The following is a 17,497-nucleotide window of genomic DNA, read 5'->3' as shown; positions in this document are numbered from 1 at the left end:
TGCCTTCAAATTAAGAGATTTGATATCCTGATAGAAAAACGGCCCCTGAAACAGAAGGTCTGGCCTTAAAGGAAGTGGCCAAGGCTGGCAACTGGACATCCTGACAAGGTCCGCATACCAACACCTGAGATGCCAAGCTGGTGCTATCAGAAACACATAAGATTGTTCCATTATGATCTTGGAGATCATCCTTGGAAGAAGAACCAGAGGCGGAAAATGTAAGCAGGTTGGTAAAAACCAAGGAAATGCTAGAGCATCCACCATCTCCGTCTGAGGATCCTTGGACCTGGAAAGGCATCTGAAAAGTTTCTTGTTTAGACGAGAGACCATCAGATCTATTTCTGGAAGACCCCAGATCTGTACAAGATGAAAAAAACACATCTGGATGTAGAGACCATTTCCCCGGATATAAAGTCTGACGACGGCTGAGAACCCATCTCTCTAAAGAAAATCATACACATTTTCACTCTTCAACCACCTCCAGCAGAGGCAAAGAATAAACTGAGAAAAGAGGTATGTGTGAGGTGGAAGGGTTTATATAGAGCTCTTGGGGTTTGGAAATCTTTGCCTCCTCCAAGTGGTAGGGAAGTTAATTCCCATGAGTAATGGATTGTGGACTTTCGCCTCCTGAAAAAAATTACATGCTGTAATTTGTTAGAACATGTACTTTTAAGGACTAGGGACCCTAAAATGCCAGGGACCCTAATTAACGATTAACCCCCAGAAAGGGGTTAAACACATAGCAGATGTGCTATTCGGGACCTGAGGAAACTGCCTCTGATGAGTGACTAGTACTAAAGATTGGATCAGCGGCAGTTTCTGCTCTGCAGAACCCGGCAATATGTCAACTATTAATCCATTTCTAGGTTTAAACATATAGCATTAATATAGTACATAGTCTTAAAAGTAATGATTATATAAATGGTTTGACAATAATTGCGCCTTTAAGCAGTTATTGATTATACAGTTCTTCACATTTACTCTACTAAGGAAACAAACATTCAAGAGCTTAATTCCATTGAGAATAATGTCTCAGGCCATACAACCTCTGACTGACTGTACCTCCTGCAGCATATGTTAGAAAATAAGTTAGGAGACACAACTGGGTGTGGCTGGAGGCTACAGAAACACGGATAAACGTCATATAAAATATAAATGAACCCAAAAAATGCATAATTTATTATTTTACAAATGGCACTACAAATGTATTTGATATCAGCAAATGCCTTTATGCAAAAATCTAACCATTTAAATGTAAAGAAAAAAGAATGAAAGTATTTTTTACCATTTAACTGCCAGAAAGGAATATAATATCATTTGCATTTTATTTCAGTGACCTGTAACACTTTCTAATAGCTAACATATAACAAATTGCAGGACTACAAAACAGAATTATTAGGAAAAAGAGTTAAGTCCCTACAGAAGTATACTGTAAATTAGAAACATGACATATAGACATACAACAAGTCACTTACTTTTCCTTTCTGTCTTGCTTATGGGCTTCTCTTGTGAGCTGGGCAGCTTTTCTACTGTAAGGGTGAATTACTTTCTTCTCTGTTTTCCCTTTATTTGACAGAGCTTTAGGCTGTAGGACAAGAAACAAGTATTTTTAAGCTTTTTTCTCTCTTAATAAATCACTGTCTCTTTTTTTGTTCAACATAAGCAGAAAATATTACTTGGATAAAAGTTAGACATGTTTGTTTTTCTCATCATTGCTTTTAATTTTAAACTGATGATGTTAGATACTGAACTGTGTTTATTTCAAGGTAAGTATACTGCATTAGTGGCATTAGTATTTCTCTTGAAATAAGAAAACTTTTAAACTGTTTAATTTATAACGTTTTGAAATTAAAATATATTACTCTGTATTTTACTTCTGCATCAAATATTTACTAATATATATTGATTTTAAAGAATATTATTCTTATTTCTTTTCTTTTTTTTTTTTAAGGAAAAAAAAAAATCTGTATATGACGGTATAGGTGTATGTGTTCCCACTTTGTCAAAGTTATGATAGCTGTCCAGGGCAATCAAGATTGTTGTGGGAATTGCCACCGCCAGTCAATAAGAAAGAATGCTGCAATATGAAACATACTGTACATTTTTTGCTCACATGAGTAGTTCTATTAAGAGTGAAGGTAGATGATTCTCATAGAAATAGAAAATTAAACTTACTGCATGGGGTATAATGACTCTGATGGAGTCCCTGACTCCTAAAGACTGCATACACCAAAACAGACAAAATATCAAATGCTCTCTTTCAAAAGATGGGTGTCATAATCCTCTCGGTAGCTTGTGAAAAAACAATTTATGTAAGAACTTACCTGATAAATTCATTTCTTTAATATTAGCAAGAGTCCATGAGCTAGTGACGTATGGGATATACATTCCTACCAGGAGGGGCAAAGTTTCCCAAACCTCAAAATGCCTTTAAACACACCCCTCACCACACCCACAAATCAGTTTAACGCATAGCCAAGAAGTGGAGTGATAAGAAAAAAGTGCGAAAGCATAAAAAAATAAAGAATTGGAATAATTGTGCTTTATACAAAAAAATCATAACCACCACAAAAAGGGTGGGCCTCATGGACTCTTGCTAATATGAAAGAAATGAATTTATCAGGTAAGTTCTTACATAAATTATGTTTTCTTTCATGTAATTAGCAAGAGTCCATGAGCTAGTGACGTATGGGATAATGACTACCCAAGATGTGGATCTTCCACGCAAGAGTCACTAGAGAGGGAGGGATAAAATAAAGACAGCCAATTCCGCTGAAAATAATCCACACCCAAAATAAAGTTTAAATCTTATAATGAAAAAAAAACTGAAATTATAAGCAGAAGAATCAAACTGAAACAGCTGCCTGAAGTACTTTTCTACCAAAAACTGCTTCAGAAGAAGAAAACACATCAAAATGGTAGAATTTAGTAAAAGTATGCAAAGAAGACCAAAGTTGCTGCTTTGCAAATCTGATCAACCGAAGCTTCATTCCTAAACGCCCAGGAAGTAGAAACTGACCTAGTAGAATGAGCTGTAATCCTTTGAGGCAGAGTTTTACCCGACTCGACATAAGCATGATTAATTAAAGATTTCAACCAAGATGCCAAAGAAATGGCAGAGGCCTTCTGATCTTTCCTAGAACCGGAAAAGATAACAAATAGACTAGAAGTCTTTCGGAAATTCTTAGTAGCTTCAACATAATATTTCAAAGCTCTAACTACATCCAAAGAATGCAATGATCTCTCCTTAGAATTCTTAGGATTAGGACACAATGAAGGAACCACAATTTCTCTACTAATGTTGTTAGAATTCACAACCTTAGGTAAAAATTTAAAAGAAGTTCGCAACACCGCCTTATCCTGATGAAAAATCAGAAAAGGAGACTCACAAGAAAGAGCAGATAATTCAGAAACTCTTCTAGCAGAAGAGATGGCCAAAAGAAACAAAACTTTCCAAGAAAGTAATTTAATGTCCAGTGAATGCATAGGTTCAAACAGAGGAGCTTGAAGAGCCCCCAGAACCAAATTCAAACTCCAAGGAGGAGAAATTGATTTAATGACAGGTTTTATACGAACCAAAGCTTGTACAAAACAATGAATATCAGGAAGATTAGCAATCTTTCTGTGAAAAAGAACAGAAAGAGCAGAGATTTGTCCTTTCAAGGAACTTGCAGACAAACCTTTATCCAAACCATCCTGAAGAAACTGTAAAATTCTCGGAATTCTAAAAGAATGCCAGGAAAAATGATGAGAAAGACACCAAGAAATGTAAGTCTTCCAGACTCGATAATATATCTTCCTAGATACAGATTTACGAGCCTGTAACATAGTATTAATCACAGAGTCAGAGAAACCTCTTTGACTAAGAATCAAGCGTTCAATCTCCATACCTTCAAATTTAAGGATTTGAGATCCTGATGGAAAAAAGGACCTTGAGACAGAAGGTCTGGTCTTAACGGAAGAGTCCATGGTTGGCAAGAGGCCATCCGGACAAGATCCGCATACCAAAACATGTGAGGCCATGCTGGAACCACCAGCAGAACAAACGAGCATTCCTTCAGAATCTTGGAGATTACTCTTGGAAGAAGAACTAGAGGCGGAAAGATATAGGCAGGATGATACTTCCAAGGAAGTGACAATGCATCCACTGCTTCTGCCTGAGGATCCCTGGATCTGGACAGATACCTGGGAAGTTTCTTGTTTAGATGAGAAGCCATCAGATCTATTTCTGGAAGTCCCCACATTTGAACAATCTGAAGAAATACCTCTGGGTGAAGAGACCATTCGCCCGGATGTAACGTTTGGCGACTGAGATAATCCGCTTCCCAATTGTCTATACCTGGGATATGAACCGCAGAAATTAGACAGGAGCTGGATTCCGCCCATACCAGTATTCGAGATACTTCTTTCATAGCCAGAGGACTGTGAGTCCCTCCTTGATGATTGATATATGCCACAGTTGTGACATTGTCTGTCTGAAAACAAATGAACGATTCTCTCTTTAGAAGAGGCCATGACTGAAGAGCTCTGAAAATTGCACGGAGTTCCAAAATATTGATTGGTAATCTCACCTCCTGAGATTCCCAAACCCCTTGTGCTGTCAGAGACCCCCAAACAGCTCCCCAACCTGTCAGACTTGCATCTGTTGAAATCACAGTCCAGGTCGGAAGAACAAAAGAAGCCCCCTGAACTAAACTATGGTGATCTGTCCACCACGTCAGAGAGTGTCGTACAATCTGTTTTAAAGATATCAATTGAGATATCTTTGTGTAATCCCTGCACCACTGGTTCAGCATACAGAGCTGAAGAGGTCGCATGTGAAAACGAGCAAAGGGGATCACGTCCGATGCAGAAGTCATAAGACCTAGAATTTCCATGCATAAGGCTACCGAAGGGAATGATTGAGACTGAAGGTTTCGACAAGCTGAAATCAATTTTAGACGTCTCTTGTCCGTTAGTGACAGAGTCATGGACACTGAATCTATCTGGAAACCTAAAAAGGTTACCCTTGTCTGAGGAGTCAATGAACTTTTCGGTAAATTGATCCTCCAACCATGATCTTGAAGAAACAATACAAGTCGATTCGTATGAGATTCTGCTAAATGTGAAGACTGAGCAAGTACCAAGATATCGTCCAAATAAGGAAATACCACAATACCCTGTTCTCTGATTACAGACAGAAGGGCACCGAGAACCTTTGTAAAAATCCATTGAGCTGTTGCTAGGCCAAACAGCAGAGCCAAACTGGTAATGCTTGTCTAGGAAAGAGAATCTCAGAAACTGAAAGTGATCTGGATGAATCGGAATATGCAGATATGCATCCTGTAAATCTATTGTGGACATATAATGCCCTTGCTGAACAAAAGGCAAGATAGTCCTTATAGTTACCATTTTTAATGTTGGTATTCTTACATAACGATTCAATATTTTTAAAACCAGAACTGGTCTGAAGGAATTCTCCTTCTTTGGTACAATGAAGAGATTTGAATAAAACCCCAGTCCCTGTTCCAGAACTGGAACTGGCAAAATTACTCCAGCCAACTCTAGATCTGAAACACATTTCAGAAATGCTTGAGCCTTCGCTGGATTTACTGGGACACGGGAAAGAAAAAATCTTTTTGCAGGAGGCCTTATCTTGAAGCCAATTCTGTACCCTTCTGAAACAATGTTCTGAATCCAAAGATTTTGAATTGAATTGATCCAAATTTCTTTGAAAAATCGTAATCTGCCCCCTACCAGCTGGGCTGGAATGAGGGCCGCACCTTCATGTGGACTTTGGAGCTGGCTTTGGTTTTCTAAAAGGCTTGGATTTATTCCAGACTGGAGATGGTTTCCAAACTGATACCGCTCCTGCGGGTGAAGGATCAGGCTTTTGTTCCTTATTGTGACGAAAGGAACGAAAACGATTATTAGACCTAAATTTACCTTTAGATTTTTTATCCTGTGGTAAAAAAAGTTCCTTTCCCTCCAGTAACAGTTGAGTTAATAGAATCCAACTGTGAACCAAATAATTTATTACCCTGGAAGGAAAGGGAAAGCAAAGTTGACTTAGAAGACATATCAGCATTCCAAGTTTTAAGCCATAAAGCTCTTCTAGCTAAAATGGCTAGAGACATATACCTGACATCAACCCTAATGATATCAAAGATGGCATCACAAATAAAGTTATTAGCATGTTGAAGAAGATTAACAATGCTATGAGAATTATGATCTGTTACTTGTTGCGCTAAAGCTTCTAACCAAAAAGTTGAAGCTGCAGCAACATCCGCTAAAGATATAGCAGGTCTAAGAAGATTACCTGAACATAAGTAAGCTTTTCTTAGAAAGGATTCAACTTTCCTATCTAAAGGATCCTTAAAGGAAGTACTATCTGCCGTAGGAATAGTAGTACGTTTAGCAAGAGTAGAGATAGCCCCATCAACCTTAGGGATTTTGTCCCAAAACTCTAATCTGTCAGATGGTACAGGATATAATTGCTTAAAACGTTTAGAAGGAGTAAATGAATTACCCAAATTATTCCATTCCCTGGAAATTACTTCAGAAATAGCATCAGGGACAGGAAAAACTTCTGGAATAACTACAGGAGATTTAAAAACCTTATTTAAACGTTTAGATTTAGTATCAAGAGGACCAGAATCCTCTATTTCTAATGCAATTAAGACTTCTTTAAGTAAAGAAGGAATAAATTCCATTTTAAATAAATATGAAGATTTATCAGCATCAACCTCTGAAACAGAATCCTCTGAACCAGAGGAATCATTATCAGAATCAGAATGATGATGTTCATTTAAAAATTCATCTGAAAAATGAGAAGTTTTAAAAGACCTTTTATGTTTACTAGAAGGAGGAATAACAGACATAGCCTTCTTAATGGATTTAGAAACAAAATCTCTTATGTTAACAGGAACACTCTGAGTATTAGATGTTGATGGAACAACAACAGGTAATGTAACATTACTAAAGGAAATATTATCTGCATTAACAAGTTTGTCATGACATTCATTACAAACAACAGCTGGAGGAACAGATACCACAAGTTTACAGCAAATACACTTAACTTTGGTAGATCCAGCACTAGGCAGCGATTTTCCAGAAGTATCTTCTGACTCAGGGTCAATCTGGGACATCTTGCAATATGTAATAGAAAAAACAACATATAAAGCAAAATTGATCAAATTCCTTAAAATGACAGTTTCAGGAATGGGAAAAAATGCCAGTGAACAAGTTTCTAGCAACCAGAAGCAATAAACAAAGAGACTTAAATAATGTGGAGACAATAGTGACGCCCATATTTTTTAGCGCCAAAAAAGACGCCCACATTATTTGGCGCCTAAATGCTTTTGGCGCCAAAAATGACGCCACATCCGGAACGCCGACACTTTTGGCGCAAAAAAAGTAAAAAATGACGCAACTTCCGGCGACGCCGGAAACAAAGAAAAAAATTTTGCGCCAAAAAAGTCTGCGCCAAGAATGACGCAATAAAATGAAGCATTTTCAGCCCCCGCGAGCCTAACAGCCCACAGGGAAAAAGTCAAATTTTAAGGTAAGAAAAAAATGATTTATTCATATGCATTATCCCAAATATGAAACTGACTGTCTGAAATAAGGAACGTTGAACATCCTGAATCAAGGCAAATAAATGTTTGAACACATATATTTAGAACTTTATATAAAAGTGCCCAACCATAGCTTAGAGTGTCACAGAAAATAAGACTTACTTACCCCAGGACACTCATCTACATGTTTGTAGAAAGCCAAACCAGTACTGAAACGAGAATCAGTAGAGGTAATGGTATATATAAGAGTATATTGTCGATCTGAAAAGGGAGGTAAGAGATGAATCTCTACGACCAATAACAGAGAACCTATGAAATAGACCCCGTAGAAGGAGATCATTGAATTCAAATAGGCAATACTCTCTTCGCATCCCTCTGACATTCACTGCACGCTGAGAGGAAAACCGGGCTCCAACCTGCTGCGGAGCGCATATCAACGTAGAATCTAGCACAAACTTACTTCACCACCTCCATAGGAGGCAAAGTTTGTAAAACTGATTTGTGGGTGTGGTGAGGGGTGTATTTATAGGCATTTTGAGGTTTGGGAAACTTTGCCCCTCCTGGTAGGAATGTATATCCCATACGTCACTAGCTCATGGACTGTTGCTAATTACATGAAAGAAACAAATCAATTGCGGTAACCTATTTTGTGCTTTAAAAAAGAGCTCTAGCACCCTATCTAAACACTAAAATGAGGCAATTAGTACCTTTTTTAGTAAAAAAAGGAGAGCCCTTTCCTTCAAATGAGGGATCATATTATACCCAGGTAGTAATCAGGCAATCACCATGGCAAAATATATTACCTGACCGAACAATATGCATATAGAACTAAACCATGGGTACAGCTACTCTATTGACCCTCATAATACAGGGATGTGCAATTCCTATCGCCCGACGCCCGGGACAAGCAGTTCTGGGCGCAGGGCATGTGTTTTTCCCCCCATTTAGCCCTGCTGCGGGCAAGTAGAAGCAGACTGCATCCGGTGTAATTTAACAGTAATTTAACAGCACAGTGCAAATTATCTGGGGCCTTCATTTTATTTCCCTTCTGTTTCCTAGTGTCCCTTTTCACACCTCCACTCTACCTTGGTCCTCCGCCAGCCATCTGAATAATCTACTACCCATTGAATTTTAATCCAATTAGTGCCGGGGGGTGAGTGCTATTACGTATGCGCGCATTAGTGTAATATTAGGCAAAGGGTCTCGTCGTCGTCCCCATCTCCACACCATACCTGCCAGAACATAGGACAAGTGAGTCTAACTCATATCCGGGAAACACCGTAGTGACTGTCGGACAGCAGAGACAGCAGAGACACCGATATTAGGTAAGAGATTTTCAGACCGCGGCGTCTAACGGCTCTCGTCTGAACTCAGGGTCAAGTTCAGTGTGTTGCGATCCGGGACCCATGTAGGCTGCAATTCCTGAGCCTGAGCAGCACCACATAGGTATAACTTTAGAATTGGCCAAACTAGGACATAAAGAGTGCCAGCTATATTCGAACAGGCACCAGCAGCCTAAATAAAGCATCCATGTTTTTTTCAGGTGTTCTTTTAATCCCTTTAGTGGCCAAACCTCCTTGGTATACCTAAAGTGAACTTTCTGTTTCGACTCTTTGAAATAATATCCTAAGAAGTTCTTGAAAAAAAAAAAAGTGTTTAAATTGTCCTTTTTTACTGGAAGAGATGCAAATGTATGAAGTTTTTACAGATCTCTTGTATTATACTTTTTTCTTTGGCTTCACAAAGCCTATTATATATATTAATAATAGGAATAGCTATAATACGATATAATTATTGCTAGCTCAGTAATAGCTGTACCAGTATTAATAATATTAATAGCTATAATAAGATCTAGCTCAGTAATAGCTGTACCAGTATTAATAATAGGAATAGCTATAATACGATATAATTATTGCTAGCTCAGTAATAGCTGTACCAGTATTAATAATATTAATAGCTATAATAAGATCTAGCTCAGTAATAGCTGTACCAGTATTAATAATAGGAATAGCTAAAATACGATATAATTATTGCTAGCTCAGTAATAGCTGTACCAGTATTAATAATATTAATAGCTATAATAAGATCTAGCTCAGTAATAGCTGTACCAGTATTAATAATAGGAATAGCTATAATACGATATAATTATTGCTAGCTCAGTAATAGCTGTACCAGTATTAATAATATTAATAGCTATAATAAGATCTAGCTCAGTAATAGCTGTACCAGTATTAATAATAGGAATAGCTATAATAAGAGATTAGTGCTAGCAGCTAGCACAACTATATCTTATTATAGCTATTACTATTATTAATACTGGTACAGCTATTAATGAGCTAGCACTAATATCTTACTTAATATCTGATGAAGCACATGTGAGCATGCGGGAAACGCGTAAGATCTAGCACCCCTTGCACACCTGTGACAGTGCCACTCACCTTGTGTATTCAATAAACCACTTGGCATCAATTTCTTGGTTCCTCGTTTCTTTCTTTCTAGAATCCTAATATCTTATTATAGCTATTACGTCTATTATTAATACTGGTACAGCTATTACTGAGCTAGCACTAACTATATCTTATTATAGCTATTACGTCTATTATTAATACTGGTACAGCTATTACTGAGCTAGCACTAACTATATCTTATTATAGCTATTACGTCTATTATTAATACTGGTACAGCTATTACTGAGCTAGCACTAATTCTTATTATAGTCATTCCTATTATTAATACTGGTACAGCTATTAATGAGCTAGCACTAATATCTTATTATAGTCATTACTATTATTAATACTGGTACAGCTATTACTGAGCTAGCACTAATATCTTATTATAGCTATTCCTATTTTTAATACTGGTACAGCTATTACTGAGCTACCACTAGCTATATCTTATTATAGCTATTCCTATTATTAATACTGGTACAGCTATTACTGAGCTAGCACTAATTATATCTTATTATAGCTATTCCTATTATTAATACTGGTTTAATGCTAGCTCAGTAATAGCTGTACCAGTATTAATAATAGGAATAGCTATAATAAGATATAGTTAGTGCTAGCTCAGTAATAGCTGTACCAGTATTAATAATAGGAATAGCTATAATAAGATATTAGTGCTAGCTCAGTAATAGCTGTACCAGTATTAATAATAGGAATAGCTATAATAAGATATAATTATTGCTAGCTCAGTAATAGCTGTACCAGTATTAATAATAGGAATAGCTATAATAAGATATAATTATTGCTAGCTCAGTAATAGCTGTACCAGTATTAATAATAGGAATAGCTATAATAAGATATAATTAGTGCTAGCTCAGTAATAGCTGTACCAGTATTAATAATAGGAATAGCTATAATAAGATATAATTATTGCTAGCTCAGTAATAGCTGTACCAGTATTAATAATAGGAATAGCTATAATAAGATATAATTATTGCTAGCTCAGTAATAGCTGTACCAGTATTAATAATAGGAATAGCTATAATAAGATATAATTAGTGCTAGCTCAGTAATAGCTGTACCAGTATTAATAATAGGAATAGCTATAATAAGATATAATTAGTGCTAGCTCAGTAATAGCTGTACCAGTATTAATAATAGGAATAGCTATAATAAGATATTAGTGCTAGCTCAGTAATAGCTGTACCAGTATTAATAATAGGAATAGCTATAATAAGATATTAATGCTAGCTCAGTAATAGCTGTACCAGTATTAATAATAGGAATAGCAATAATAAGATATTAGTGCTAGCTCAGTAATAGCTGTACCAGTATTAATAATAGGAATAGCTATAATAAGATATTAATGCTAGCTCAGTAATAGCTGTACCATTATTAATAATATAGCTAAAATAAGATATTAGTGCTAGCTTACTAATAGTTGTAGGCTTAGTGAAGCCAAAGAAAAAAGTATAATACAAGAGATCTGTAAACACTTCATACATTTGCATCTCTTCCAGTAAAAAAAACAGAATTTATGTTTACCTGATAAATTTCTTTCTCCAACGGTGTGTCCGGTCCACGGCGTCATCCTTACTTGTGGGATATTCTCTTCCCCAACAGGAAATGGCAAAGAGCCCAGCAAAGCTGGTCACATGATCCCTCCTAGGCTCCGCCTACCCCAGTCATTCGACCGACGTTAAGGAGGAATATTAGCATAGGAGAAACCATATGGTACCGTGGTGACTGTAGTTAAAGAAAATAAATTATCAGACCTGATTAAAAAAACCAGGGCGGGCCGTGGACCGGACACACCGTTGGAGAAAGAAATTTATCAGGTAAACATAAATTCTGTTTTCTCCAACATAGGTGTGTCCGGTCCACGGCGTCATCCTTACTTGTGGGAACCAATACCAAAGCTTTAGGACACGGATGAAGGGAGGGAGCAAATCAGGTCACCTAAATGGAAGGCACCACGGCTTGCAAAACCTTTCTCCCAAAAATAGCCTCAGAAGAAGCAAAAGTATCAAACTTGTAAAATTTGGTAAAAGTGTGCAGTGAAGACCAAGTCGCTGCCCTACATATCTGATCAACAGAAGCCTCGTTCTTGAAGGCCCATGTGGAAGCCACAGCCCTAGTGGAATGAGCTGTGATTCTTTCGGGAGGCTGCCGTCCGGCAGTCTCGTAAGCCAATCTGATGATGCTTTTGATCCAAAACGAGAGAGAGGTAGAAGTTGCTTTTTGACCTCTCCTTTTACCTGAATAAACAACAAACAAGGAAGATGTTTGTCTAAAATCCTTTGTAGCATCTAAATAGAATTTTAGAGCGCGAACAACATCCAAATTGTGCAACAAACGTTCCTTCTTTGAAACTGGTTTCGGGCACAGAGAAGGTACGATAATCTCCTGGTTAATGTTTTTGTTAGAAACAACTTTTGGAAGAAAACCAGGTTTAGTACGTAAAACCACCTTATCTGCATGGAACACCAGATAAGGAGGAGAGCACTGCAGAGCAGATAATTCTGAAACTCTTCTAGCAGAAGAAATTGCAACTAAAAACAAAACTTTCCAAGATAATAACTTAATATCAACGGAATGTAAGGGTTCAAACGGAACCCCCTGAAGAACTGAAAGAACTAAATTGAGACTCCAAGGAGGAGTCAAAGGTTTGTAAACAGGCTTGATTCTAACCAGAGCCTGAACAAAGGCTTGAACATCTGGCACAGCTGCCAGCTTTTTGTGAAGTAACACCGACAAGGCAGAAATCTGTCCCTTCAGGGAACTTGCCGATAAACCCTTTTCCAATCCTTCTTGAAGGAAGGATAGAATCCTAGGAATCTTAACCTTGTCCCAAGGGAATCCTTTAGATTCACACCAACAGATATATTTTTTCCAAATTTTGTGGTAAATCTTTCTAGTTACAGGCTTTCTGGCCTGAACAAGAGTATCGATAACAGAATCTGAGAAACCTCGCTTCGATAAAATCAAGCGTTCAATCTCCAGGCAGTCAGCTGGAGTGAAACCAGATTCGGATGTTCGAACGGACCCTGAACAAGAAGGTCTCGTCTCAAAGGTAGCTTCCAAGGTGGAGCCGATGACATATTCACCAGATCTGCATACCAAGTCCTGCGTGGCCACGCAGGAGCTATCAAGATCACCGACGCCCTCTCCTGATTGATCCTGGCTACCAGCCTGGGAATGAGAGGAAACGGCGGAAACACATAAGCTAGTTTGAAGGTCCAAGGTGCTACTAGTGCATCCACTAGAGCCGCCTTGGGATCCCTGGATCTGGACCCGTAACAGGGAACTTTGAAGTTCTGACGAGAGGCCATTAGATCCATGTCTGGAATGCCCCACAGCTGAGTGACTAGGGCAAAGATTTCCGGATGGAGTTCCCACTCCCCCGGATGCAATGTCTGACGACTCAGAAAATCCGCTTCCCAATTTTCCACTCCCGGGATGTGGATAGCAGACAGGTGGCAGGAGTGAGACTCCGCCCATAGAATAATCTTGGTCACTTCCTCCATCGCTAGGGAACTCCTTGTTCCCCCCTGATGGTTGATGTACGCAACAGTCGTCATGTTGTCTGATTGAAACCGTATGAACTTGGTCCTCGCTAGCTGAGGCCAAGCCATGAGAGCATTGAATATCGCTCTTAGTTCCAGAATATTTATCGGTAGAAGAGATTCTTCCCGAGACCAAAGACCCTGAGCTTTCAGGGATCCCCAGACCGCGCCCCAGCCTGTCAGACTGGCGTCGGTCGTGACAATGACCCACTCTGGTCTGCGGAATGTCATCCCTTGTGACAGGTTGTCCAGGGACAGCCACCAACGGAGTGAGTCTCTGGTCCTCTGATTTACTTGTACCTTTGGAGACAAGTCTGTATAGTCCCCATTCCACTGACTGAGCATGCACAGTTGTAATGGTCTTAGATGAATGCGCGCAAAAGGAACTATGTCCATTGCCGCTACCATCAACCCGATCACTTCCATGCACTGAGCTACGGAAGGAAGAGGAACGGAATGGAGTATCCGACAAGAGTCCAGAAGCTTTGTTATTCTGGCCTCTGTTAGAAAAATCCTCATTTCTGAGGAGTCTATAATTGTTCCCAAGAAGGGAACCCTTGTTGACGGGGATAGAGAACTCTTTTCCACGTTCACTTTCCAGCCGTGAGATCTGAGAAAGGCCAGGACGATGTCCGTGTGAGCCTTTGCTCGAGGGAGGGACGACGCTTGAATCAGAATGTCGTCCAGGTAGGGTACTACTGCAATGCCCCTTGGTCTTAGCACCGCTAGAAGGGACCCTAGTACCTTTGTGAAAATCCTTGGAGCAGTGGCTAATCCGAAAGGAAGCGCCACGAACTGGTAATGTTTGTCCAGGAATGCAAACCTTAGGAACCGATGATGTTCCTTGTGGATAGGAATATGTAGATACGCATCCTTTAAATCCACCGTGGTCATGAATTGACCTTCCTGGATGGAAGGAAGGATAGTTCGAATGGTTTCCATCTTGAACGATGGGACCTTGAGAAATTTGTTTAAGATCTTGAGATCTAGGATTGGTCTGAACGTTCCCTCTTTTTTGGGAACTATGAACAGATTGGAGTAGAACCCCATCCCTTGTTCTCTTAATGGAACAGGATGAATCACTCCCATTTTTAACAGGTCTTCTACACAATGTAAGAACGCCTGTCTTTTTATGTGGTCTGAAGACAACTGAGACCTGTGGAACCTCCCCCTTGGGGGAAGTCCCTTGAATTCCAGAAGATAACCCTGGGAGACTATTTCTAGCGCCCAAGGATCCAGAACATCTCTTGCCCAAGCCTGAGCGAAGAGAGAGAGTCTGCCCCCCACCAGATCCGGTCCCGGATCGGGGGCCAATATTTCATGCTGTCTTGGTAGCAGTGGCAGGTTTCTTGGCCTGCTTTCCCTTGTTCCAGCCTTGCATTGGTCTCCAAGCTGGCTTGGCCTGAGAAGTATTACCCTCTTGCTTAGAGGACGTAGCACCCTGGGCTGGTCCGTTTTTACGAAAGGGACGAAAATTAGGTCTATTTTTAGCCTTGAAAGGCCGATCCTGAGGAAGGGCGTGGCCCTTACCCCCAGTGATATCAGAGATAATCTCTTTCAAGTCAGGACCAAACAGCGTTTTCCCCTTGAAAGGAATGTTTAGTAGCTTGTTCTTGGAAGACGCATCAGCCGACCAAGATTTCAACCAAAGCGCTCTGCGCGCCACAATAGCAAACCCAGAATTCTTAGCCGCTAACTTAGCCAATTGCAAAGAGGCGTCTAGAGTGAAAGAATTAGCCAATTTGAGAGCATTGACTCTGTCCATAATCTCCTCATAAGGAGGAGAGTCACTATCGAGCACCTTAATCAGTTCATCAAACCAGAAATATGCGGCTGTAGTGACAGGGACAATGCATGAAATGGGTTGTAGAAGGTAACCCTGCTGAACAAACATCTTTTTAAGCAAACCTTCTAATTTTTTATCCATAGGATCTTTGAAAGCACAACTATCCTCTATGGGAATAGTGGTGCGTTTGTTTAAAGTAGAAACCGCTCCCTCGACCTTGGGGACTGACTGCCATAAGTCCTTTCTGGGGTCGACCATAGGAAACAATTTTTTAAATATGGGGGGAGGGACGAAAGGAATACCGGGCCTTTCCCATTCTTTATTAACAATGTCCGCCACCCGCTTGGGTATAGGAAAAGCTTCTGGGAGCCCCGGCACCTCTAGGAACTTGTCCATTTTACATAGTTTCTCTGGGATGACCAAATTTTCACAATCATCCAGAGTGGATAATACCTCCTTAAGCAAAATGCGGAGATGTTCCAATTTAAATTTAAATTTAAATGTAATCACATCAGATTCAGCCTGCTGAGAAATGTTCCCTAAATCAGTAATTTCTCCCTCAGACAAAACCTCCCTGGCCCCCTCAGATTGGGTTAGGGGCCCTTCAGAGATATTAATATCAGCGTCGTCATGCTCTTCAGTAACTAAAACAGAGCATCCACGCTTACGCTGACAAGGGTTCATTTTGGCTAAAATGTTTTTGACAGAATTATCCATTACAGCCGTTAATTGTTGCATAGTAAGGAGTATTGGCGCGCTAGATGTACTAGGGGCCTCCTGAGTGGGCAAGACTCGTGTAGACGAAGGAGGGAATGATGCAGTACCATGCTTACTCCCCTCACTTGAGGAATCATCTTGGGCATCATTGTCATTATCACATAAATCACATTTATTTAAATGAATAGGAATTCTGGCTTCCCCACATTCAGAACACAGTCTATCTGGTAGTTCAGACATGTTAAACAGGCATAAACTTGATAAGAAAGTACAAAAAACGTTTTAAAATAAAACCGTTACTGTCGCTTTAAATTTTAAACTGAACACACTTTATTACTGCAATTGCGAAAAAACATGAAGGAATTGTTCAAAATTCACCAAATTTTCACCACAGTGTCTTAAAGCCTTGAAAATATTGCACACCAATTTTGGAAGCTTTAACCCTTAAAATAACGGAACCGGAGCCGTTTAAAGCTTTAACCCCTTTACAGTCCCTGGTATCTGCTTTGCTGAGACCCAACCAAACCCAAAGGGGAATACGATACCAAATGACGCCTTCAGAAGTCTTTTATAAGTATCAGAGCTCCTCTCACATGCGACTGCATGCCATGCCTCTCAAAAACAAGTGCGCAACACCGGCGCGAAAATGAGACTCTGCCTATGCTTTGGGAAAGCCCCTAAAGAATAAGGTGTCTAAAACAGTGCCTGCCGATATTATTATATCAAAATACCCAGAATAAATGATTCCTCAAGGCTAAATAAGTGTTAATATCAATCGATTTAGCCCAAAAAAAGTCTACAGTCTAAATAAGCCCTTGTGAAGCCCTTATTTACAATCGTAATAAACATGGCTTACCGGATCCCATAGGGAAAATGACAGCTTCCAGCATTACATCGTCTTGTTAGAATGTGTCATACCTCAAGCAGCAAGGGACTGCAAACTGTTCCCCCAACTGAAGTTAATTGCTCTCAACAGTCCTGTGTGGAACAGCCATGGATTTTAGTTACGGTTGCTAAAATCATTTTCCTCATACAAACAGAATTCTTCATCTCTTTTCTGTTTCTGAGTAAATAGTACGTACCAGCACTATTTGAAAATAACAAACTCTTGATTGAATAATGAAAAACTACAGTTAAACACTAAAAAACTCTAAGCCATCTCCGTGGAGATGTTGCCTGTACAACGGCAAAGAGAATGACTGGGGTAGGCGGAGCCTAGGAGGGATCATGTGACCAGCTTTGCTGGGCTCTTTGCCATTTCCTGTTGGGGAAGAGAATATCCCACAAGTAAGGATGACGCCGTGGACCGGACACACCTATGTTGGAGAAACAGAATTTATGCTTACCTGATAAATTACTTTCTCCAACGGTGTGTCCGGTCCACGGCGTCATCCATTACTTGTGGGATATTCTCCTCCCCTACAGGGA

The 17,497-nt window shown here is 39.5% G+C and overlaps 1 protein-coding gene across 1 annotated transcript in view; it reads right to left on the bottom strand.

The window, feature by feature from the left end:
• The window catches only part of TMA16 (translation machinery associated 16 homolog), a 285,014-nt gene that overhangs the window by 163,213 nt on the left and 104,304 nt on the right, over positions 1-17,497 (bottom strand). Inside the window, exon 2 of the mRNA XM_053700233.1 lies at positions 1,476-1,585. Within this exon, the coding sequence (XP_053556208.1) occupies positions 1,476-1,585 (110 nt within the window). The remainder of the gene's footprint in view (positions 1-1,475; positions 1,586-17,497) is intronic.

This window comes from Bombina bombina, chromosome 2, assembly GCF_027579735.1.
Source record: "Bombina bombina isolate aBomBom1 chromosome 2, aBomBom1.pri, whole genome shotgun sequence".
NCBI lineage: Eukaryota > Metazoa > Chordata > Amphibia > Anura > Bombinatoridae > Bombina > Bombina bombina.
The sequence above is the reverse complement of the archived record's forward strand: the minus strand, read 5'-3'. Positions and strand labels throughout refer to the sequence as shown.